The following is a 24,779-nucleotide window of genomic DNA, read 5'->3' as shown; positions in this document are numbered from 1 at the left end:
TAAATCACCTAGGGTAGACGCCATGCACTAGGGGTCCGAAAATTACTTTTCTCTTGTTGTTCAATTGTGGTTCTAATGTGTTTGTCTCTTATTTTGTAGGTACTTGTGCATGTCCCAGCCAGATCCTAACAAGTCAATTGAGGACACTCATTTGGATGAGAGATTAGCCCAAATCAGGTTGTTTTGTGAAAAGAGTAAGGCGGAGTTAGTTCGAGCAGCAACACGTCTACCTTTGCCATCGCCTACACCGTCTCCTACATCTTCATCAAGCTCTCACCAATTTGAAAAAGTTATGGCCGAGGAAGACAACGTGGAACACATGGGGGATCTAGACATCCCGACCATCCCTGCTTCTCCTTCGAGCATTGCTTTGCCACCTGCTGCAAGAAATTATGAGCTCAAATCTTCTCACTTTAATATGCTACCCTCTTTTCATGGTTTACCTAGTGAAGATCCGCTAACTCACCTTAAAGATATATTTAATGCTGTGAGCTTTTTGCCCTTGACAGGTGTGAATGAGAATCAACTCAAGATGAGGGTGTTTCCTTACACTCTGAAGGATAAAGCTAAGTTTTGGCTGAATTCTTTGAAACCTGGATCACTGAGGACTTGGGATGAAATTGAGAAGAAGTTCCTAGAAAAGTTCTTTTCATCTCAAAAGACGGATATGCTGAGAGATAAGATTATGCAGTTTTCTCAACAAGATGAGTCATTCTCAGAGGCTTGGGAGCGTTTTAATACATTGCTACTTCAATGTCCACATCATGGACTTCCTTTGAACTTATTGATGCGCATATTTTATAAAGGACTAACCCTTGCGAGTAGGAATGTTTTGATTAATTTTTCAGGTGGTTTTATCAGGAATAAGATAGCCCAGGAAGCCTCTGACCTCTATGAAGAGATGGCAACAGAAACAATGCATTCAGATACTCGAGGTAAGTGCGCTGGTGTTAATGAGGTCAATACTTCTAATAATCTTGCATCTAATGCGCAGATCGCTCGGCTGGAACGCAAGATGGATGTCATACTTGCCCTAAATCAGAAAGCTCCATCATTGGAGGTTTGCGCCATTTGTGCTACACCTGGACATGAAACTATTTCTTGCCCTCATGGTGCCGATTTCCCTGAGTTTGTGCAAGAACAGGCCAACATGCTGAACTCATATAATCAAAGGCCCAGGAATGATCCATTCTCTCCTACTTACAACCCAGGGTGGCGGAATCATCCCAATTTCAGGTGGAGTAATAACCAGAATCAGCAGCAACCTCAAGGTTCATTTCCACAACATCAGGCACATCAGGGCTATCAACAACAGCAGCCTCAGAAGAAGTCCTTGGAAGATTTGATTGCATCCATGGCTCAAAGCACACAGTCTTTCATTCAGAAGTCAGAGACACATATGCAGAAGACTGATAGGGCCATTGCGAATCTTGAGCAACAAATGGGCCAGTTAGCTACTGCACTGAATCAAAGAGAGCCAGGGAGACTTCCAGGGCAAGTGATCATTAACCGCAAGAACAATGAGCAGGTGAATGCTATTACTCTCAGAGGGGGTAAGATAGTTAGGAAAGAGGAGAAAGAAGTTGTGGAGGAAGGTGTCGAGTCAGAAGATGCACCTGAGATCATAGCCGAACCTGTTAAGGGTACCTTAGACTCTTCTGTGCCATCTTCAGGCAACCATGTGGTAGTTCCCAAGGGTTTTCCCTTACCTCAGGTACAATCTGACCCTTCTAAGTTGATTTCTATACATGCTCCTTTTCCTAGCAGGTTACAGAAGGCTAAGAAAGAGGACCCTCTGAAGGGTGTTATGGAGATATTCAGGAAGGTGGAGATCAATATTCCCCTTCTAGATGCGATTAAGCAAGTGCCAAGGTATGCAAAGTTCCTCAAGGACTTGTGCACAAACAAGAGATATTGCTGGCTGATTTCCTAGTTTTGGAAATGGAGGTCGTACCTATGTATGAGGCACAATTACCCTTGATACTTGGTCGTCCCATTATGGCCACTGCAGGTACAAAAATTGATGTGCAACAGGGTACACTAACTATGAATGTGCAGGGACAGACCATTGAGTTCAGAGTGTTTGAGGCACTCAAACTACCCAGTGATGAGCATGAGTGCTTTAGGGTGGATGTTATGGATTTGGGTTGTCAACAGGTGTTTAATGTGACTTGTAGCAGTGATCCGTTGGATAGAGCTTTGATTCATAGCCCTATGGCTGTGCATGAGGATGAGCAGGTTGCGAGCATTTTGGCTCACTTAGAGGCCGTACCCCGCTGTTCAGGTACGTATATTTCTGCTTTTGAGCCTTTACTTGTTTCTGATACAAAACTTGTACACTCTGTGTTGCAGGCACCTAAGCTAGAGTTGAAGGATTTGCCTGAGCATCTGAAGTATGCTTATTTGGGTGAGGGAAGCACATTACCGGTGATCATTGCTTCCAACCTAAATGCAGATGAAGAAGAGAAATTGTTGAGAGTGCTGAGAGAGCACAAAACAGCAATTGGGTGGAGTATTGCAGATATCAAGGGAATCAGTCCCTTGAGGTGTATGCACAGGATATTGTTGGAGGATAGAACTAAGCCGACTAGAGAGGCTCAGCGTAGACTCAACCCAGTGATGAAGGAAGTTGTGCTGAAGGAGGTGCTGAAGTTGCTAGATGTGGGTATTATTTATCCCATATCAGATAGCAAATGGGTGAGTCCGGTGCAGGTGGTTCCTAAGAAGTCTGGTGTTACAGTGGTCAGAAATGATGCAAATGAGCTGGTGCCAACTCGAGTACAGACAGGGTGGCGTGTCTGTATAGACTACAGGAAACTTAACTCAGGTACTCGGAAAGACCATTTCCCATTACCTTTTATTGATCAGATGTTGGAACGTCTTGCAGGTCATAGCCATTATTGCTTTCTAGATGGGTATTCAGGCTACAACCAGATAGCTATAGCCCAGAGGACCAGGAGAAGACGACATTTACCTGTCCCTATGGCACTTTTGCTTACAGGCGCTTGCCCTTTGGCTTTGTGCAATGCTCCAGGTACTTTTCAGCGATGCATGATGAGCATTTTTACGGATATGGTGGAGCATATAATAGAGGTATTTATGGATGACTTCAATGTATTTGGTTCTTCTTATGATAAATGCCTACATAATCTTGCTTTGGTTTTAGAAAGATGCCAAGAATGCAATTTGGTTTTGAATTGGGAGAAGTGCCATTTTATGGTACAACAGGGTATTGTTCTTGGCCATGTCATATCCAGTAGAGGGATAGAAGTGGATAAGGCCAACGTTGATCTGGTAAGTAATCTTCCACCACCTTTGACAGTTAAAGATGTGAGATCGTTTCTTGGTCATGCAGGTTTTTACAGGCGGTTCATTAAGGATTTTTCCCAGATAGCTCGGCCTTTGAGTAGATTGTTGGCCAAGGAGGTGCCGTTTGAATTCAATGAGGAGTGTCTAGCCGCATTTAACAGATTGAAGACTCTTCTCACATCAGCTCCAGTCATTATGCTTCCTGATTGGAGTTTGCCATTTGAGCTGATGTGCGATGCTTCTGATTATGTTGTGGGAGCTGTGTTAGGGCAGAGAGTGAACAAGATACCACATGTTATCTACTATGCCAGTCGGACTCTCAACGATGCCCAGCTGAATTATTCCACCACAGAGAAGGAGCTTTTGGCTGTCATTTTTGCTTTAAAAAAATTCAGGTCATATCAGATTGGAACTAAAGTGATTGTGTTTTCTGATCATGCAGCGCTTAGGTACCTTCTACAGAAGAAAGATGCGAAGCCCAGGCTGATTAGATGGATTTTGTTGCTCCAGGAGTTTGACTTAGAGATCAAGGATAAGAAGGGCTCAGAGAACGTGGTGGCGGATCACCTTAACCGATTGGTGCACAGTTCTACTGCCGAGGAGGACATCCTTCCTCTGAATGAGCGATGCTCAGATGAGCAGTTGTTTTCATTTTCTGTTTATGTTCCTTGGTACTCTGATATTGTTAATTATATTGTTACAGGAGAACTTCCAGGTGATATACAGAAAGCTCAGAAGGAGATGCTCATCAGCACGGCTAAGTATTATATATGGGATGATCCATATCTATTTAAGTGGTGCCCCGACCAGATCATCAAAAGGTGTGTGCCAGAATCTGAGTTTCAGTCTATACTAACTTTTTGCCATTCTGATGCATGTGGAGGACATGGTGGAGCAAAGAAGACGGCTCTAAAAGTGTTGCAGTGTGGTTTTTACTGGCCTAGTTTGTTCAAGGATGCTTATACATTCTGCACCACTTGTGATAGGTGCCAAAAGTTGGGTAACATTTCTTCACGAAATCAAATGCCTCTTAACCCCATTCTTATTGTTGAGATTTTTGATGTCTGGGGCATTGATTTCATGGGCCCATTTCTCTCTTCCAAGGGTTATTTGTATATCTTACTTGCGGTTGATTATGTGTCGAAATGGGTGGAAGCAATTCCATCCAAGACTAATGATTCTAGAGTTGTCCTCAGATTTCTTAAGGATCATATTTTTGCAAGATTTGGCGCTCCCAGAGCTATTATTAGTGATGGAGGATCTCACTTCAACAACAGGTTATTTGCGGCCTTGCTGAGCAAATATGGTATCAAGCATAAGGTTTCTACACCTTATCACCCCCAGACAAGTGGACAGGCTGAGATCTGTAATAGAGAAATTAAGTAAATTTTGGAGAAGACTGTGAGCCCCTCCCTGAAAGATTGGTCAGATCGCCTCTTAGATGCTCTATGGGCTTATCGTACAGCGTATAAGACTCCCATTGGTATGTCCCCGTACAGGTTGGTTTTTGGTAAGCCATGTCATTTACCTGTCGAATTAGAGCATAAAGCATATTGGGCTATTTGTTGGGTCCTTAAATGTTTGCATTTTAGGCCCTCTATCTTCATGTATTTAGTACTTAGTCCCTATATTTTATGTTATTTATTTGTGTTTTTCTCTTTTGTAGGTAGAAAGCCCATAGGAATTAAATGGATGCAAATCAGCCCATTTTGAGCTTAAATGAATATTTGCTGTTTAAAGGGAAGCCCAAGATCAAGAGAGGGTCCAAGAGCATGAAGAAATGGAAGCCCAGCCCAAACCACATAGGAAGTGGCGTGTGTGCTAAGAGAGAAGGGCTGGCCGCACCTTGCAAGGCTCTCCTTTCCTAATTGGGCTCTAAAAATCAGATTTGATATTACCCTAGTTATTTCATTTTAATTCCTGATTTATTGGAGGCTCATTAAGGGGAGGAGATCAGCTACACCAAGCCCATAGAAGTCAGCTACACCTTGCGCAAGAGAGAGAGGGAAGCCCTTGGGCCTTGCGCATACAACTTAAGCCCAAAACCCTAGCTGCCTCATTTTCCTAGCTTGGAAACCCTAGCTGCCGCACATCCTTCCTTCCCAAAACCCTAGCTGCCGCACACCCTTATAAAATCATCTCTTTCTCTCATTTTGGAGGTTCACACACTTGGAAAAAAATCAGAAAATAGAGAGAGAGGGGCTGCTGGAGGCGTGAGCTTTCGTTTGGGGTGTTTTCTCTTCTTCTTTTCTTTTCTTGTAATTGTTAGATGAAAAACATGATTTCGTGGCTGTTCTTGTTTTCTAGCATGAACTAATCACGTTTTCTAGGGCCTAGGATTCAGCCCTAGGCCGAATATTCAATGGATTGGTGATGTAGTTGCTGTTTATTTAATTCCATGGATTTGATGATTTTGATTTCACTTTTATCATTGTTCTCTATGTGTTTATAATCCTTGATTGATCACCTAGGGTTATTGCATCTAGAATTTAATCAATTTAGGGTGAGGACAACCAATCAGCCCCTAATACAAGTGATAAACAACTTAGGAGTTAGTAATTGGCTGAATTCTAATTGTGTGAAATCAATACTAATGCACCTAAGGTAGACGCCATGCCTTAGGGTTTTATTTGCATTCATAATCTCATGTGTGTGTTAATGGAACTTGCTGCGTTCTTAGGTAGATGCCTTGCCTAGGTTGCATTTAGGGTACCAAACTAGGGTAGACGCCATGCACTAGTTTGTACATTTGGGGAATCATGCATTTCATGCTATGCCATAGGTGAATATGCGAATGCATTCATCAATAAGAATTAAAGGTTTCAGAAATTGCACCATGACATTGGATATGAGGTCTAGTGGTAAAGTCCTAGAGTCCTAGTATCATCTATCAATCTATTTTCACAAGATAACTTGCTGTTTCATACTCTTTTCTAGTCGCGCATCTTAGTTTTTGTTTAGGATTAATTTGCTGTTTTCAAGTCATACAAACTCCCTCCCATTCGTGTGTGTGTGCGTGCGTTTCATTTCAAGTGAGCAGCTGCCCTAGACGTGACAACTTGGGCAGCCACTCGTGTCTTGTTTTCTTGTTTCTTTTTAGCACTCGGATTATCATTTAAAGATCAACAATAGTCCTCGTGGGATCGACCTTGCTTGCCATCTATATTATATATAGATTCGTGCACTGCGAGTATTAAATTTAAAACGAACAGTTTTTGGCGCCGTTGCCGGGGACTAGATTTGATCTTTGTGACAATCTTAGTGCGTTCTTTTAGTGTTTTTATTTAGTGATTATTTGCTGTTTTCTTTTTCTTAATTTGTTTTTCCCTTTGTCCTTGTTCGTGTGCCGTGAGTCATAGTTGTAGGATTGTGTTTAGTTTTTCGTTTTTAACTTGTTTTAGTTTTCTGATTTTCGTATTTATTTAATTACATAGTTTATTTTTTCTCTTGTTGTTCAATTGTGGTTCTAATGTGTTTGTCTCTTATTTTGTAGGTACTTGTGCATGTCCCAGCCAGATCCTAACAAGTCAATTGAGGACACTCATTTGGATGAGAGATTAGCCCAAATCAGGTTGTTTTGTGAAAAGAGTAAGGCGGAGTTAGTTCGAGCAGCAACACGTCTACCTTTGCCATCCCCTACACCGTCTCCTACATCTTCATCAAGCTCTCACCACTTTGAAAAAGTTATGGCCGAGGAAGACAATGTGGAACACATGGGGGATCTAGACATCCCGACCATCCCTGCTTCCCCTTCGAGCATTGCTTTGCCACCTGCTGCAAGAAATTATGAGCTCAAATCTTCTCACTTTAATATGCTACCCTCTTTTCATGGTTTACCTAGCGAAGATCCGCTAACTCACCTTAAAGATATATTTAATGCTGTGAGCTTTTTGCCCTTGACAGGTGTGAATGAGAATCAACTCAAGATGAGGGTGTTTCCTTACACTCTGAAGGATAAAGCTAAGTTTTGGCTGAATTCTTTGAAACCTGGATCACTGAGGACTTGGGATGAAATTGAGAAGAAGTTCCTAGAAAAGTTCTTTTCATCTCAAAAGACGGATATGCTGAGAGATAAGATTATGCAGTTTTCTCAACAAGATGAGTCATTCTCAGAGGCTTGGGAGCGTTTTAATACACTGCTACTTCAATGTCCACATCATGGACTTCCTTTGAACTTATTGATGCGCATATTTTATAAAGGACTAACCCTTGCGAGTAGGAATGCGGTGATTAATTTTTCAGGTGGTTTTATCAGGAATAAGACTGCCCAGGAAGCCTCTGACCTCTATGAAGAGATGGCAAGAGAAACAATGCATTCAGATACTCGAGGTAAGTGCGCTGGTGTTAATGAGGTCAATACTTCTAATAATCTTGTATCTAATGCGCAGATCGCTCGGCTAGAACGCAAGATGGATGTCATACTTGCCCTAAATCAGAAAGCTCCATCATTGGAGGTTTGCGCCATTTGTGCTACACCTGGACATGAAACGATTTCTTGCCCTCATGGTGCCGATTTCCCTGAGTTTGTGCAAGAACAGGCCAACATGCTGAACTCATATAATCAGAGGCCCAGGAATGATCCATTCTCTCCTACTTACAACCCAGGGTGGCGGAATCATCCCAATTTCAGGTGGAGTAATAACCAGAATCAGCAGCAGCCTCAAGGTTCATTTCCACAACATCAGGCACATCAGGGCTATCAACAACAACAACCTCAGAAGAAGTCCTTGGAAGATTTGATTGCATCCATGGCTCAGAGCACACAGTCTTTGATTCAGAAGTCAGAGACACATATGCAGAAGACTGATAGGGCCATTGCGAATCTTTTGCAACAAATGGGCCAGTTAGCTACCGCACTAAATCAAAGAGAGCCAGGGAGACTTCCAGGGCAAGTGATCATTAACCCCAAGAACAATGAGCAGGTGAATGCAATTACTCTCAGAGGGGGTAAGATAGTTGGGAAAAAGGAGAAGGAAGTTGTGGAGGAAGGTGTCGACTCAGAAGATGCACCTGAGATCATAGCCGAACCTGTTAAGGATAACTTAGACTCTTATGTGCCATCTTCAGGCAACCATGTGGTAGTTCCCAAGGGTTTTCCCTTACCTCAGGTACAATCTGACCCTTCTAAGTTGATTTCTATACATGCTCCTTTTCCTAGCAGGTTACAGAAGGCTAAGAAAGAGGACCCTCTGAAGGGTGTTATGGAGATATTCAGGAAGGTGGAGATCAATATTCCCCTCTTAGATGCGATTAAGCAAGTGCCAAGGTATGCAAAGTTCCTCAAGGACTTGTGCACAAACAAGAGAAGGTTCAAAGAGTTCGAGACAGTGAAGGTCTCGGAGGAGGTTTCAGCAGTGCTTCAGAGGAAGCTACCTCCCAAGCTCAAGGACCCAGGCAGCTTCACTATCCCTTGTATCATTGGGGATTGAAGGTTTGAGAAAGCTCTCCTTGATTTAGGTCCTTCTGTGAATTTAATGCCATTTTCTGTGTATGAGACTCTGAATTTAGGTGAACTGAAGGCGACCTCTGTGAGTATCCAGTTAGCTGATAGATCAGTTAAGTACCCCAGAGGAATTTTGGAAGATATACTTGTGAGAGTAGATGGATTGATATTGCCGGCTGATTTCCTAGTTTTGGAAATGGAGGCCGTACCTATGTATGAGGCACAATTACCCTTGATACTTGGTCGTCCCTTTGTGGCTACTGCAGGTAAAAAAATTGATGTGCAACAGGGTACACTAACTATGAATGTGCAGGGACAAACCATTGAGTTCAGAGTGTTTGAGGCACTCAAACTACCCAATGATGAGCACGAGTGCTTTCGGGTGGATGTTATGGATTTGGTTTGTCAACAGGTGTTTAATGTGACTTGTAGCAGTGATCCGTTGGATAGAGCTTTGATTCATAGCCCTATGGCTGTGCATGAGGATGAGCAGGTTGAGAACATTTTGGCTCACTTAGAGGCCATACCCCGCTGTTCAGGTATGTATATTTCTGCTTTTGAGCCTTTACCTGTTTCTGATACAAAACTTGTACCCTCTGTGTTGCAGGTACCTAAGCTATAGTTGAAGGATTTGCTTGAGCATCTGATGTATGCCTATTTGGGTGAGGGAAGCACAATACCGGTGATCATTGCTTCCAACCTCAATGCAGAGGAAGAAGAGAAATTGTTGAGAGTGCTGAGAGAGCACAAAACAGCAATTGGCTGGAGTATTGCAGATATCAAGGGAATCAGTTCCTCGAGGTGTATGCACAGGATATTGTTGGAGGATGAAGCTAAGCCGACTAGAGAGGCTCAGCGTAGACTCAACCCAGTGATGAAGGAAGTTGTGCTGAAGTTGCTAGATGTGGGTATTATTTATCCCATATCAGATAGCAAATGGGTGAGTCCGGTGCAGGTGGTTCCTAAGAAGTCTGGTGTTACAGTGGTCAAAAATGATGCAAATGAGCTGGTGCCAACTCGAGTACAGACAGGGTGGCGTGTCTGCATAGACTATAGGAAACTTAACTCAGGTACTCGGAAAGACCATTTCCCATTACCTTTTATTGATCAGATGTTGGAATGTCTTGCAGGTCATAGCCATTATTGCTTTCTAGATGGGTATTCAGGCTACAACCAGATAGCTATAGCCCTAGAGGACCAGGAGAGGACGACATTTACCTGTCCCTATGGCATTTTTGCCTACAGGCGCATGCCCTTTGGCTTGTGCAATGCCCCAGGTACTTTTCAGCGATGCATGATGAGCATTTTTTCGGATATGGTGGAGCATATAATAGAGGTATTTATGGATGACTTCCGTGTATTTGGTTCTTCTTATGATAAATGCCTACATAATCTTGCTTTGGTTTTAGAAAGATGCCAGGAATGCAATTTGGTTTTGAATTGGGAGAAGTGCCATTTTATGGTACAACAAGGTATTGTTCTTGGCCATGTCATATCCAGTAGAGGGATAGAAGTGGATAAGGCCAAGGTTGATCTGGTAAGTAATCTTCCACCACCTTTGACAGTTAAAGATGTGAGATCGTTTCTGGGTCATGCAGGTTTTTATAGGCGGTTCATTAAGGATTTTTCCCAGATAGCTCGGCCTTTGAGTAGATTGTTGGCCAAGGAGGTGCCGTTTGAATTCAATGAGGAGTGTCTAACCGCATTTAACAGATTGAAGACTCTTCTCACATCAGCTCCAGTCATTATGCCTCATGATTGGAGTTTGCCATTTGAGCTGATGTGCGATGCTTCTGATTATGCTGTGGGAGCTGTGTTAGGGCGGAGAGTGAACAAGATACCACATGTTATCTACTATGCCAGTCGGACTCTCAACGATGCCCAGCTGAATTATTCCACCATAGAGAATGAGCTTTTGGCTATCATTTTTGCTTTAGAAAAATTCAGGTCATATCTGATTGGAACTAAAGTGATTGTGTTTTCTGATCATGCAGCGCTTAGGTACCTTCTACAGAAGAAAGATGCGAAGCCCAGGCTGATTAGATGGATTTTGTTGCTCCAGGAGTTTGACCTAGAGATCAAAGATAAGAAGGGCTCAGAGAATGTGGTGGCGGATCACCTTAGTCGATTGGTGCACAGTTCTACTGCAGAGGAGGACATCCTCCCTCTGAATGGGCGATTCCCAGATGAGCAGTTGTTCTCATTGTCTGTTTATGTTCCTTGGTACTCTGATATTGTTAATTATATTGTTACAGGAGAACTTCCAGGTGATATACAGAGAGCTCAGAAGGAGAAGCTCATCAGCACGGCTAAGTACTATATATGGGATGATCCATATCTATTTAAGTGGTGCCCCTACCAGATCATCAGAAGGTGTGTGCCAGAATCTGAGTTTCAGTCTATACTAACTTTTTGCCATTCTGATGCATGTGGAGGACATGGTGGAGCAAAGAAAACGGCTCTAAAAGTGTTGCAGTGTGGTTTTTACTGGCCTAGTTTGTTCAAGGATGCTTATACATTCTGCACCACTTGTGATAGGTGCCAAAAGTTGGGTAACATTTCTTCACGAAACCAAATGCCTCTTAACCCCATTCTTATTGTTGAGATTTTTGATGTCTGGGGCATTGATTTCATGGGCCCATTTCCCTCTTCCAAAGGTTATTTGTATATCTTGCTTGCGGTTGATTATGTGTCGAAATGGGTGGAAGCAATTCCATCCAAGACTAATGATTCTAGAGTTGTCATCAGATTTCTTAAGGATCATATTTTTGCAAGATTTGGCGCTCCCAGAGCTATTATTAGTGATGGAGGATCTCACTTCAACAACAGATTATTTGCGGCCTTGTTGAGCAAATATGGTATCAAGCATAAGGTTTCTACCCCTTATCACCCCCAGACAAGTGGACAGGCTGAGATCTGTAATAGGGAAATTAAGCAAATTTTGGAGAAGACTGTGAGCCCCTCCCTGAAAGATTGGTCAGATCGCCTCTTAGATGCTCTATGGGCTTATCGTACAGCGTATAAGACTCCCATTGGTATGTCCCCGTACAGGTTGGTTTTTGGTAAGCCATGTCATTTACCTGTCGAATTAGAGCATAAAGCATATTGGGCTATTAAACATTTCAATTTTAAGATGAACGAGGCAGGTGAGCATAGGAAGCTACAATTGAGTGAGTTGGAAGAACTCAGGAATGAGGCTTATGAGAGTTCTAGGATTTACAAAGACAAGACTAAGGCCTACCATGACAAGGCCATTTTGAGGAAACATTTCGAAGTGGGTCAGAAAGTCTTGCTTTACAATTCTCGCCTCAGACTCTTTCCAGGTAAACTTCGTTCTCGATGGTATGGTCCATTTACTGTTACTAATGTTTACCCTCATGGTGCAGTCGAGGTCTGCAATACAAAGACAAAGAATACATTCAAGGTGAATGGCCATCGGCTTAAGCATTACTTGGAGGCTAATATGGAGCGTTCGGAGGAGAACATGCTCTTGGAGGATCCTGTTCCATTAGCATGATGTACTACCAAGTCTGGCTGAAGACTCTAAACTTAGCGCTGATTGGGAGGCAACCCAACATTTGGAAAGAAGAAACATTGCCCTATGGCTGTTTGCATGGATATCAGGGAGTTCTTAACCTTTTGCTTTCCTTTAGTTTTTTTTTTTTGTTGGTTGTGGTCTGTTTTTTGGTCATTATAGTATTTGTCTTCCTAACTTGAATGATTTATTGCATGCTTAGTTCGAAACATTGAGGACAATGTTTCATTTAAGTTTGGGGGAAGAGTTTTAGGTTTAGGTTTAGAGATTTTAGTTCAAATTTTTTAAAAATACCAAAAAATATTTTTGTTTTTATGGCTTTTAGGTTCCTGTCCACCACTATGATGAATTGCAAATGCTTTGATCTTGCATACTTTGGTCGAATTGATGAAACCAGTTCTTTTGATTATTCTTTTGACATATAACTCATTTTGAGCATTTTTGAGCTATCTTTGTGTGGATTACAATGCCGGTATAGTTTAGACTGAAAATGATTGCTTGCTTGTATGATCTAGGCTTCTAGTGAACTTATATACCCCTTGTGAGATTCGAGCTCTAATTCTCCTGTTTTGAGGGTTATATGCTAATACTCCATACGTTCATTGAATATCTAGAGTTTGCATGATCTCATTATCTTTCACTTGATCAAATGCTTGAAATGTACATCATTTTAAATCAAATGATAGAACTTCCATCTCAATTTAATTGAAGCATGTTGTAACTACATGGAACCTAGGAAATGATTTAGGCCTTCTTTGTCTCGTTTGTGCCATTCTAGCCATCCTTTTTGTATTCATTTATACCCCTAGTTGCCTTGTTGAGCCTTGTCAGCCTTTTTGTTTCTTAACCATGTTACCCATGCCAGCCCCTAGTTTGGGGGAAGTACCCTTCCATTGTGTGTATCTACCCATACTTAAGGGATTGTAGAGAACTGGTTTAGGATAATTGTTCATTTGTGTGCAAGGCTTGGGAATAATGTGAAAAAGAAAAGAAAAGGAATTGAATATGTTGCCGTGCCCAAAAGAAAAAAAAAAAAAAGAAAGTGAAAAGGGTAGGCATGTGTATCACAAGTGTGCAAATTCAAGAATGCAAGCCTTGTTGCCAAAGTGTATAAGAATGAAATGACAACGTAAAACCTGATTCTCTATGATTCCCTTAAGTCTTTGTGTTGTCCATACCTTTCTTGTTAAAACCCTTCACCGTTAGCCCCATTACAACCCATATGTAAAAGTCCTATATGATCTTAGGTGAAGTGTAGTCTTAATGTGGAGATTAGATGGGATGGAAGCATATTGTATTTTGATTTGATTTCGGGTATTTGGTATCTTTCATGAGATCATTATTCTTTCACTTGTGCTTTCGTTCTTACATATATGTGAGTAATTTGAATTTGTATGCATAAACTCACTCACATATGCTTTTTGAGTGAATCACTATTTAACCAATATCTCAGTGCTTTATTTTGTGAGTGACTATCTTTGTGAGAATTGAAGTGACACTAGTTGCTTGTGATTACTCAAGTTGCTTGAAAGTTCAGATTGAAAACTATGTTGATATTGTCTTACGCACATGATGCTTTAATCTTGTTGATTGTGAGTTAGTGTTGGCATTTGGTAATCTCTGGAACTAGTGTGTAATCTATTTGATTGAGTTATGAATGATCAAGCATACCTGATATTTTTGGTGGACGGTTAGGTTGTTTTTGGAGTCTTAGTGTAGTTTTGTTTTGTTTTGCTAGGGACTAGCAAATGTTAAGTTTGGGGGAATTTGTTGGGTCCTTAAATGTTTGCATTTTAGGCCCTCTATCTTCATGTATTTAGTACTTAGTCCCTATATTTTATGTTATTTATTTGTGTTTTTCTCTTTTGTAGGAGGAAAGCCCATAGGAATTAAATGGATGCAAATCAGCCCATTTTGAGCTTAAATGAATATTTGATGTTTAAAGGGAAGCCCAAGATCAAGAGAGGGTCCAAGAGCATGAAGAAATGGAAGCCCAGCCCAAACCACATAGGAAGTGGCGTGTGTGCTAAGAGAGAGGGGCTGGCCGCACCTTGCAAGGCTCTCCTTTCCTAATTGGGCTCTAAAAATCAGATTTGATATTACCTTTATTTATTTCATTTTAATTCCTGATTTATTGGAGGCTCAATGGGGAGGAAATCAGCTACACCAAGCCCATAGAAGTCAGCTACACCTTGCGCAAGTCACTTAAGCCCAAGAAGCCAAGCCCATGCCGCACACTCCTAACCCTAACCCTAGCTGCCGCATTCTCTAGTCTTCCTAACCGTAGCTGCCGCACACCCTTATATATACATCTCTTTCTCTCATTTTGGAGGTACACACACTTGGAAAAAAATCAGAAAATAGAGAGAGAGGGGCTGCTGGAGGCGTGAGCTTTTCCTTTGGGATGTTTTCTCTTCTTCTTTTCTTTTCTTGTAATTGTTAGATGAAAAATATGATTCCATGGCTGTTCTTGTTTTCTAGCATGAACTAATCACGTTTTCTAGGGCCTAGGATTCAGCCCTAGGTCGAATTTTCAATGGATTGGTGATGTAGTTGCTGTTTCTCTAATTCCATGGATTTGATGATTTTGATTTCACTTTTATCATTGTTCTCTATGTGTTTATAATCCTTGATTGATCACCTAGGGTTATTACATCTAGAATTTAATCAATTTAGGGTGAGGACAACCAATCAGCCCCTAATACAAGTGATAAACAACTTAGGATTTAGTAATTGGCTGAATTCTAATTGTGTGAAATCGATACTAAAGCACCTAAGGTAGACGCCATGCCTTAGGGTTTTATTTGTATTCATAATCTCATTTGTGTGTTAATGGACCTTGCTGCGTTCTTAGGTAGATGCCATGCCTAGGTTGCATTTAGGGTACCAAACTAGGGTAGACGCCATGCACTAGTTTGTACAATTGGGGAATCATGCATTTCATGCTATGCCATAGGTGAATATGCGAATGCATTCATCAATAGGAATTAAAGGTTTCAGAAATTGCACCATGACATTGAATATGAGGTCTAGTGGTAAAGTCCTAGAGTCCTAGTATCATTTATCAATCTATTTTTACAAGATAACTTGCTGTTTCATACTCTTTGCTAGTCGCGTATCTTAGTCTTTAAGTAGGTTTAATTTGCTGTCTCGAGTCATACAAACCCCCCTCCAATTTGTGTGTGCGTGCGTTTCATTTCAAGTGAGCAGCTGCCCTAGGCGTGACAACTTGGGCAGCCACTCGTGTCTTGTTTTCTTGTTTCTTTTTAGCACTCGGATTATCATTTAAAGATCAACAATAGTCCTCGTGGGATCGACCTTGCTTGCCATCTATATTATATATAGATTCGTGCACTGCGAGTATTAAATTTAAAACGAACAGCGCGAAACCCTAGAGGGCTGGTGTGTGTCACTTAAGCCCAAGCTAAAGCCCTTGCCGCAAGCCCAATACCTCTCCTAACCCTAGCTGCTGCCGCACCCTCTCTTCTCCTTGCCTCCCAAGGATTTCTCTCCCACTCCCCTCTATAAATACATCTTTAAGAATCAGAAAAGGGGTTCTGTTCTGAAGTTTTGTTCTCTTCTCTTTTAATTTTCGCAACCCTAGCAGCCATCCTCTCTCATATTTTTCTTGTGCCGCAGCCACCATCTCCCTTCCCTTTATTTTTCTTTCTTTTCTTTTGTGGCCGAACCCCAGCAGCCCCCTTCTATTGTGTTTTCTTTTATTTTGTGCCGAACTGAAGAAGGAGGATCAAGTGAAGCCGCAGCCACCACCACCAAGTTGCGCCACCTCCAGCAGCCACGCCATCACCACCTTGCTGCTACCTTGCCGAGCACCTCAGCCTCCTTGTCGTGGAGCCCAAGGCCGAGCAGCCCCATTGCACAACACCATTGCAGCCGCACCTCCACCTTGCTGCCCCGGCTTGATCTCTCTTCCTTTCATTTTTATTTCCATTATTTTAATTATGCATTGTTTAATTGTGGATTTAATTATGCATAGTTAAATATTGGGCTAGGGCTAGGATGAAGCCCTAGCATTGCTGTTTACTTTCACTATGGATTATTAATATTTTGATTGTTTATATGTTGACAAATCTTGGATCTCTGTTTAAATTGACTCTATTTGTTTTGCATCTTTGACTGATCACCTTAGGTTGCATGCATCTAGATTTATGTTGTGAAACTAAACAAGCTCGAAAGGATGATAGTTTCAATAGGCAACAAGTGGGTATCCTAAGATAATATTCATGAGAAAAGAGATCATAGAGGACATAGGGTACATTAATTTGAAGCTATGCGCTATGTGTTTGTCACTCTCACATATCGTAACGACTCTTGCATGGGTAACAGCTGCCTTAGCTTAGAACTAGGGAACATGTAAGTTAACTGGCTAAGGAAGGCCCAAGAAGCTCTTAGTTTATGCACAGTAAGGGGAGTAATTGCTAAAAGTGACTAGCTAAACCTTTTAGTAGACGAACTTTGTCAACATGTTTACTTATTGATTGTTAATACCCATAGTGAAGTGAATGGTATGCTAGTGTGATGAGTGTGCATTTTGCATCACTTTATGATACTAATTCCTTAACCTAGAGTGTTAGAACTCGATATTTTGTGTTTCTTGTCTTGTTTTTGTATTTTCAGGTCAAATGAAGCAGAAATGAAAAAAAGAAGCAAATTGAGCCATTTTAGGACATTTCCTGGTCAAACCAGGAAAACGAGTGAAATCCTGGTCAAACCAGGAAAAGTGCAGAAATCCTAGTCGAATGAGGAATCCTAGTCACACTAGGAAACATCAAGTCCAGAACCATCATTGCGGAGCCAGAAATGTGAAATCCTGATTCGAACAGGAAATCCTGGTTGAACTAGGAAACCTAACCCAACTAGGGAAAGGAGTCCTAATGACACTAGGAGACCCTAGGTTTGGGCGACAAATTTAGGTTTTTCTCGCCCAAAGGTACTTTGGGCGAAGAATATGCATATTCCTCGCCCAATGCATTTCTCAATTAATATTTTGGCGCGTGGGTTGAGGCGACAAGATCATTTCGTCTCCCAAAGTAACTTTAGGCGAGAAACATGTTATCCGTCGCCCAAAGGCACTTTGGGCGACGGATTTGTTCGTCGCCTAAATCTGTATGACATTGAGCGACAAATGTTCTTATTCGTCGCCCAAAATTACTTTGGGCAACAAATATAGGTTCGTCGCCCAAATATGTTTTTCTTGTAGTGGTAGGATTGTTTGTCCATTCCAACTTCTCATAATGACCATATTGCCCCTAGTGATTCCTAGTCTCATCAGGAGTCCTTTCGCTAGTAGGGTTAGGTTTCCTAGTTCAACTAGGAATTCCTTCTCCAATTAGGATTTCTCATTTCTGGCTTGACAATGATGGTTCTGGGCTTGATGTTTTCTCTTGTGACTAGAAATCCTCATTTGACTAGAATTTCTCCTCTTTTCCTAGTTTAACCAGGAAATGTCCCAAAATGGCTCTAGTTGCTCATATTTCCTATTTATGCTTCATTCGACCTAAAAACATAAAAATAAGATAACAGACACAAAAGTATCGAGTTCTAACACTCTAGGTTAAGGAGTTAGTATCATAAAATAACGTAAAATGAACACTCATCAGGCTGCATGCATGGACTTGGCGCATTGGGCTTCTTGGGCTGCTAGGGTTGGTGCATGGATTGCATGGTATGCGCATGCATGGTTGTCTTAACACCAAATGTGATTCAATAGGTCTAGAACGCTAATCCTAACATGAGAAAGTGCTTCCCAATGTCTTTCATGCCCTCCGCTAATGTTTTGGTGCAATTAGGACAAAATTAGACCAAATATGCACCGAAATGACGTTTTCGTTCGTTCGTAACACCAAATGTGATTCAGTAGGTCTAGAACGCTAATCCTAACATGAGAAAGTGCTTCCCTATGTTTTTCTTGCCCTTCGGGAATGTTTTGGTGTAATTAGAACAAAATTTGACCAATATGCGCCGAAATGATGTTTTCGTGCGTTCTTAATACCAAATGTGGTTCAATAGGTATAGAACGCTAAACCTAACATTAGGTAGTGCTTCGACATGTCTTTCTTCCTAACCGGTCACGTTTTCGTGCAATTTGGACGAAAATGCACCAAGTTTGCACCGAAATGACATTTTTGTGAGTTCTTAAGATGAGAAAGTGCTTCCCTCCCCATGTCTTTCTCGCCAACCGGGAACATTTTGATGAAATTTGGACGAAATTAGACCAAGTATGCACCGAAATGATGTTTTCGTGCGTTCTTAACTCCAAATGTGGTTCAATTAGTCGTAAACACTAATCCTAACATGAGAAAGTTCTTCGACATGTCTTTCTTGTCATCCATGAATACTTTGGTGCAAGTAGGATGAAATTGGACCAAGTATGCATCGAAATGATGTTTCGTGTGTTCTTCACATTAAATGTGTTTCAATAAGTCTAGAATACTAATCCTAACCTGAGAAAGTGCTTCCCCAAGTCTTTCTTACCAACCGACACTTTTGGTGCATTTTGAACGAAATTGGACCAAGTATGCACCAAAATGATAATTTTGTGCGTTTGTAACACCAAAAATCGTCCAATAAGTCTAGAACACTAATCCTAACATGAGAAAGTGCTTTCCCATCCATGTCTTTCCTGCCAACCGAGAACGTTTCGGGCCAATCTAGAGGAAATTGGACCAAGTATGCACCGAAATGACGTTTTCGTGCGTTCTTAACACCAAATGTGGTTCAATAGATATAGAACTCTAATCCTAACATGAGAAAGTGCTTTCCCATATCTTTCTTGCCAACCGGGAACCATTTGGTGCATCATTAGTCCTACAAGCGACAGCTTCTACCCACTTAGACACATAATCAACTCCCACCAGAATGTACTCGTATCCAAAAGAAGATGGAAATGGTCCCATGAAATCTATACCCCAAACATCAAAGATTTCGACTTCCAACATGAAGTTCAGTGGCATTTGATCACGAGCATAAATATTTCCCATCTTCTGACATCTGTCACATGTGAGATAAAACTGACGACAATCATGAAAAATAGTGGGCCAAAAGAAACCTACTTGAAGAATCTTGTAAGCGGTCTTAGTTCCTCCACCATGGCCTCCACATTCTTTAGAATGACACATCTCAATGACATTCCTCTGCTCCATTTTCGGTACACATCGTCTTATTAACTGATCTGACCCATATTTGAACAAATAAGGATCATCCCACACATATTGTCTGACGTCATGCAAAAACTTCTTCCTTTGGTAGTGTGTCAGGTCATTGGGCAACACTCCACTTGCTAAATAATTAGCTATGTCAGCATACCATGGAGTAGTCAAGATGGCAAAAAGCTGCTCGTCCGGGAATGACTCTCGTAACGGTAGTGTGTCCTCTTCAGACTGTTCCTCATTGACGAGTCTACTCAAATGGTCTGCTACCACATTCTCACACCCTTTCTTATCCTTGATCTCAATATCAAATTCCTGTAGCAACAGAGTCCATCTAATCAACCTTGGCTTGGCATCTTTCTTATTCAGCAGATACTTGAGAGCGGCATGATCCGTGTAGATGGTGATCTTAGACCCAATCAAATAACTTCTAAATTTCTCCAAGACAAAGATCACAGCAAGCAACTCCTTTTCTGTAGTAGAATAGTTCAACTGCGCATCATTCAGAGTCCTGCCTGCATAATAGATCACATGTGGCAGCTTATCAACTCTTTGTCCCAAAACAGCACCAACAGCATAGTCACTTGCATCACACATAAGCTCAAGCGGCAAGTTCCAATTGGGTGGCCTAATGATTGGGGCAGAAGTGAGTAGCTTCTTCAACTTGTTAAATGCAACCAAGCAATCCTCATTAAACTCGAAATTCACCTCTTTTTGTAATAAGGTGCACAAAGGCCTAGAAATCTTAGAAAAGTCCTTAATGAACCTCCTATAAAACCCAGCATGGCCTAGGAAACTTCTTACTTCCTTAACACTCGATGGAGGCGGCAATCTCTGTATCACATCAATCTTGGCCTTATCAACTTGTATGCCCTCCTTTGAAATCACATGACCCAATACTATCCCCTGTTGAACCATGAAGTGACATTTCTCCCAATTAAGCACTAGATTGGCTTCTTGACATCTTTTCAGAACTAAAGACAAATTATCCAGACATGCATCAAAAGACGGACCAAAAACAGAAAAATCATCCATAAATACCTCAATGATTCGTTCCACCATGTCAGAGAAAATAGACATCATGCATCTCTGAAATGTTGCAGGCGCATTGCACAATCAGAATGGCATCCTCCTATAAGCAAACGTACCAAATGGACATGTGAACGTGGTTTTCTCTTGATCCTCGGGTGCAATAGCAATCTGATTGTACCCACTATACCCATCCAAAAAGCAATAGTGACTATGGCTAGCCAACCTTTCCAACATCTGGTCAATAAATGGCAAAGGAAAATGATCCTTCCTTGTTGCGGTGTTAAGCTTCCGATAGTCAATACAAACACGTGTTGCTCCTTTTTGTACAACTTGTTTTACTTGGAATTTAGAAACGAATACCAAGTTGTAGCTCGCAAGTATACGAATCGCTCATGTAAGCATAGCGTATAAGTACGAGGTCGATCCCACGAGGAATAGGTAAATACACATCAAACCAATTCAACTTACCAATTAGAATCACCAAACACACACACACGGCAGGGGGGGTTTGTAGATTGTTAAACTCACACACACCACATACACACACACACACACACACAATTGCAATGCTAAGAATTCAGAATCCACACCAATTGATGGAAATACAACCAAGCAATTCAAGATAATGCATATAATAAAGTTCGTCTACTAAAAGGTTTGGCTAGTCACTTTTAGCAATTACTCCCCTTACTGTGCATAAACTAAGAGCTTCTTGGGCCTTCCTTAGCCAGTTAACTTGCATGTTCCCTAGTTCTAAGCTAAGGCAGCTGTTACCTGATGAGTGTGCATTTTGCATCACTTTATGATACTAATTCCTTAACCTAGAGTGTTAGAACTCGCTATTTTGTGTTTCTTGTCTTGTTTTTGTGTTTTCAGGTCAAATGAAGCAGAAATGAGAAAAAGAAGCAAATGGAGCCATTTTGGGACAATTCCTGGTCAAACCAGGAAAACGAGTGAAATCCTGGTCAAATCAGGAAAAGTGCAGAAATCCTAGTCAAATGAGGATTCCTAGTCACACTAGGAAACATCAAGTCCAGAACCATCATTGCGGAGCCAGAAATGTGAAATCCTGATTCAAACAGGAATTCCTGGTCGAACTAGGAAACCTAACCCAACTAGGGAAAGGAGTCCTAGTGACACTAGGAGACCCCAGGGGCAATATGGTCATTACGAGAAGTCGAAACGGATAAGGAATCTCTCATTTCCAAGAAATCCTAGTTGCACCAGGAAATGTTTTTCAAGGTTCCAGAAGCTTCCAGAAGGTGGTGGAAATCCATGGAAATGAATAGAGGGAAGAAATGAATTTGAATTCAAATGGAAATGAGGGGCAAAATGGGAAGTCAAAAGTGGAGGGCCCATGGGCCCTAGGGATGCCGAACCAAGTGGGCCATGCATGCACATGCATGGGCCCAAACCCTAGCAGCCCAAAAGCCACACGCAAGGAGGAAGATGGCAGCCCATGCATGCGCATGCATGCCATGCAAACCCTAGCAAGGAAGAGGCCATGCGCAAGCCCAAGATGGAAGCCCATGGAGTGAAACCCTAGCCCATCTTGTGCAAGCTACTGAAGCCCAACATGGAAGCCCAACATGCAAGCCCAAAGCCCAAGACTACCAGCCCATGCGCCAAGGAGGGACCCTAGCTAGGCTAGGCGTGAGCCACTCAAGCCCAAAAGGGAGCAGCCCATCACGCCAAGGCCTAGTCCAGCTGGACCTAGCTGAAGCCGCAAGGCACTAGGAGAGAAACCCTAGCCAGCCGCAACTAGCTTTCCTTGGCTCTCAAGGAAAGCTTCTCCTATTTAAACCCCCTCTTATTCAGACTTTAGCATTGATTCTTTCTCCCCTCCTCCAGCCGAATTCTCTCTTCTCTCTCCTAGTTTATTTTTCTGTTTTAGGGTTTTTAGCTTCAACTATTATTTCTCTTGTAAGGTGAGCCAAATTCAGAGAGGGACTTAGGAAGAGGGTGGCGTGACATTGAGAGGGGAGGATCACCTGCTGCCACAAGCCCAAGCTCACCTTGCCGTGAGCCAATTGCTTGTGCTGGTGCTTCCTTCTTCTCCCTCCTTGCCGCAGCCCCCACTTGTTGCATCTCTGATTTTTGTTTTCCTTTTCCTTTTAATTTCTATTGTTGGATCATGTTACTGATTTTATTAAATTAAATTGCTGGTTTAATTTGGTTGTCTTTTTATTTATTTTATAGTTTTGGTTCTGATTTTAGTTAGTTGTTATTTAATCTTGCAATCTGATTTTGTTATTTACCTCTTATTGCTTTGAATTCATGTTGCTGATTTCCATTGGTTTATGCTTTTAGTTTCTTTAATTTTGCGTTTCTGATTTCATTTAATTGATGCACTTTAAGGTAGTTGTTTAGTTTATGCTTCTAGGTTCATTTAAGTTGCGTTTCTGATTTCCTTTTGCAATCATGAATTGGGACTTTGTTTACTTGCTGCTGTTTTATTTCTTTTATTTGTTTTATTTAATTATGTAGGTTAGTTATTCTATCTTGCATGTTAGTCGTAGGTTGATTAATGGATTCGTATGCTTTAACAAATCGTTTATCCGTCTCTTGGTCTGTTAGTTTGATGTTTGCACATATTAAATTTCCACTATCTATTAAAACCCCCGTCACTAGTTGTTTGCATCCTTTGACTGGCCACCTTAGGGTAATTGCATCTAGTTTATCCGTTAGGTTTAGCTGTGAAATAGTCAAAGACACTAAACCACAAGTAACAAGGGAATAAGGGATTATTCTTGGTAGTGGGGTTGGGCGACCTCTATAAGGAAATAGTCAAAGCTTATATGTTGTGCATGTTTGATGTTCTCATAAAACTTAATGACTCCTGCATGGGTAACAGCTGCCCTAGCTTGAACTAGGGAACATGTAGGTTAACTAGCTAAGGAAGGCCCAAGAAGCTCTTAGTTTATGCATTAGGAGAACAATGGCGAGAAAGTAACTAGCCAAACCTTTTTAGCTGTCAAACTTTAATATGTTGTGTTCAAATTAACTGTCATTAGCCTTGGATGGTTATTGCATGCTTATCTGATTTGAGACCGAAAACTTGACATTGCAAGATAGAATAAGGTGTGTGTGCGTGTGGTGATGTGTGCGTGTGTTTCCATCTTTCAAAACCCCCCATTAGTTATTCTATTGATTATTTGCACTGATTTGTTGTATATTAACCATTCCCTGTGGGATCGACCTCGTGCTTGTACGCTTTGCTACTAATGCGATTCGTGCACTTGCGAGTAAACTTAGAATGAAGTGATTGTTTATTTTATTCTAAGAAAACATATCAACAAGTTTTTGGCGCCGTTGCCGGGGAATGGTGTCTAATATCAATGAATTGGTGTAATTAGTCATTAGAATTAGGTTATATTAGTTAGATTTCAGTTTTTGTTAATTTTTAGTTTTTAATAAATGCCATGCCTTTATATGCATTCTTTCTACTGATTGTGTGTTTTTCTCTTAATTAGGTGTGTTTATGAACCCTGATCTTGTTGCTAGGTTAGAGAGGCTCAAGAACGAAGCTTTAGGTGCATCACAAGTCAGCCCGCAACCTAGTGCATCAGATTCGAGTAGTGAAGAGACTGAGAGTGTCGACATGGCTGAAGCAAATGAGATAGTGCCGCAGCCCCTGAGCCATTTTTCAGCACCTTCGCTGCCCACTCAACCATCATGCATTCGGTATGCCACCATAGCCACTGATTTCGAAATCAAGAGTGGTCAGATTCATTTGTTGCCGAGCTACCATGGGCTGAATGGGGAGGATCCGATCCACTTTTTGAAGGAGTTTTCCGGGGTTTGTGAAGCCGCACAATTGAGGGGCCTGAATGCTGATCAGTACCGTTTGAGGATGTTCCCTTTTGCGCTTAAGGACAAGGCAAAGAGGTGGTTGTATTCGCTGCCCAGTGGTTCCATTTCGACATGGGATGATCTTTCGAGCAAGTTTTTGAACAAGTTCTATTCCATTTCCAAGACTAATTCGATTCGGAAGGAGATCCTTGGATTTGTGCAAAAGGCGGACGAACCATTCCATGAGACTTGGGACAGATTCAATGAGTTACTTACTAGCTGCCCACACCACAACTTATCTCCTTGGTATGTGATTTGTTGTTTTTATCAGGGATTGTTGGAGAGAGACCAAGCCAAGGTGGATTCGGCATGTGGTGGTGCGTTTATGTCTAAAACGGAGGATGAGGCTACAGAATTGTTTGAGTCGCTTTCTTTGAGTTCTCAACAATGGGATTCCAATCGTGCAAGAGGAGGACCAAAGAGAGGGTTGTATGAGGTA

At 41.6% G+C, this 24,779-nt stretch overlaps 1 protein-coding gene and 3 non-coding genes across 4 annotated transcripts; 1 reads left to right on the top strand and 3 right to left on the bottom strand.

Moving 5' to 3' along the window:
* The first annotated feature begins 109 nt into the window (after positions 1-109).
* On the top strand, positions 110-1,933 carry LOC147299474 (uncharacterized). Its single transcript, XM_086230867.1, has one exon. It carries the CDS (start codon positions 110-112, stop codon positions 1,931-1,933), a length of 1,824 nt encoding a protein of 607 aa, XP_086086993.1.
* Positions 668-771, bottom strand: LOC147299475 (small nucleolar RNA R71). The gene has a single exon (XR_015120131.1). It is a non-coding gene; the product is annotated as a small nucleolar RNA R71 (small nucleolar RNA).
* Positions 1,934-7,370: 5,437 nt separating the features above from the next.
* On the bottom strand, positions 7,371-7,474 carry LOC147299473 (small nucleolar RNA R71). The gene has a single exon (XR_015120134.1). It is a non-coding gene; the product is annotated as a small nucleolar RNA R71 (small nucleolar RNA).
* Positions 7,475-24,471: 16,997 nt separating this feature from the next.
* Positions 24,472-24,577, bottom strand: LOC147299472 (small nucleolar RNA R71). The gene has a single exon (XR_015120140.1). It is a non-coding gene; the product is annotated as a small nucleolar RNA R71 (small nucleolar RNA).
* Positions 24,578-24,779: the final 202 nt, after the last annotated feature.

This window comes from Dryas octopetala, chromosome 1 (genome assembly GCF_963921425.1).
Source record: "Dryas octopetala chromosome 1, drDryOcto1.1, whole genome shotgun sequence".
Lineage (NCBI taxonomy): Eukaryota > Viridiplantae > Streptophyta > Magnoliopsida > Rosales > Rosaceae > Dryas > Dryas octopetala.
The sequence above is the reverse complement of the archived record's forward strand: the minus strand, read 5'-3'. Positions and strand labels throughout refer to the sequence as shown.

Coding starts and splice junctions, on each gene's coding strand:
- LOC147299474 (XM_086230867.1), top strand. CDS start 110: ATGTCCCAGCCAGATCCTAACAAGTCAATTGAGGACACTCATTTGGAT.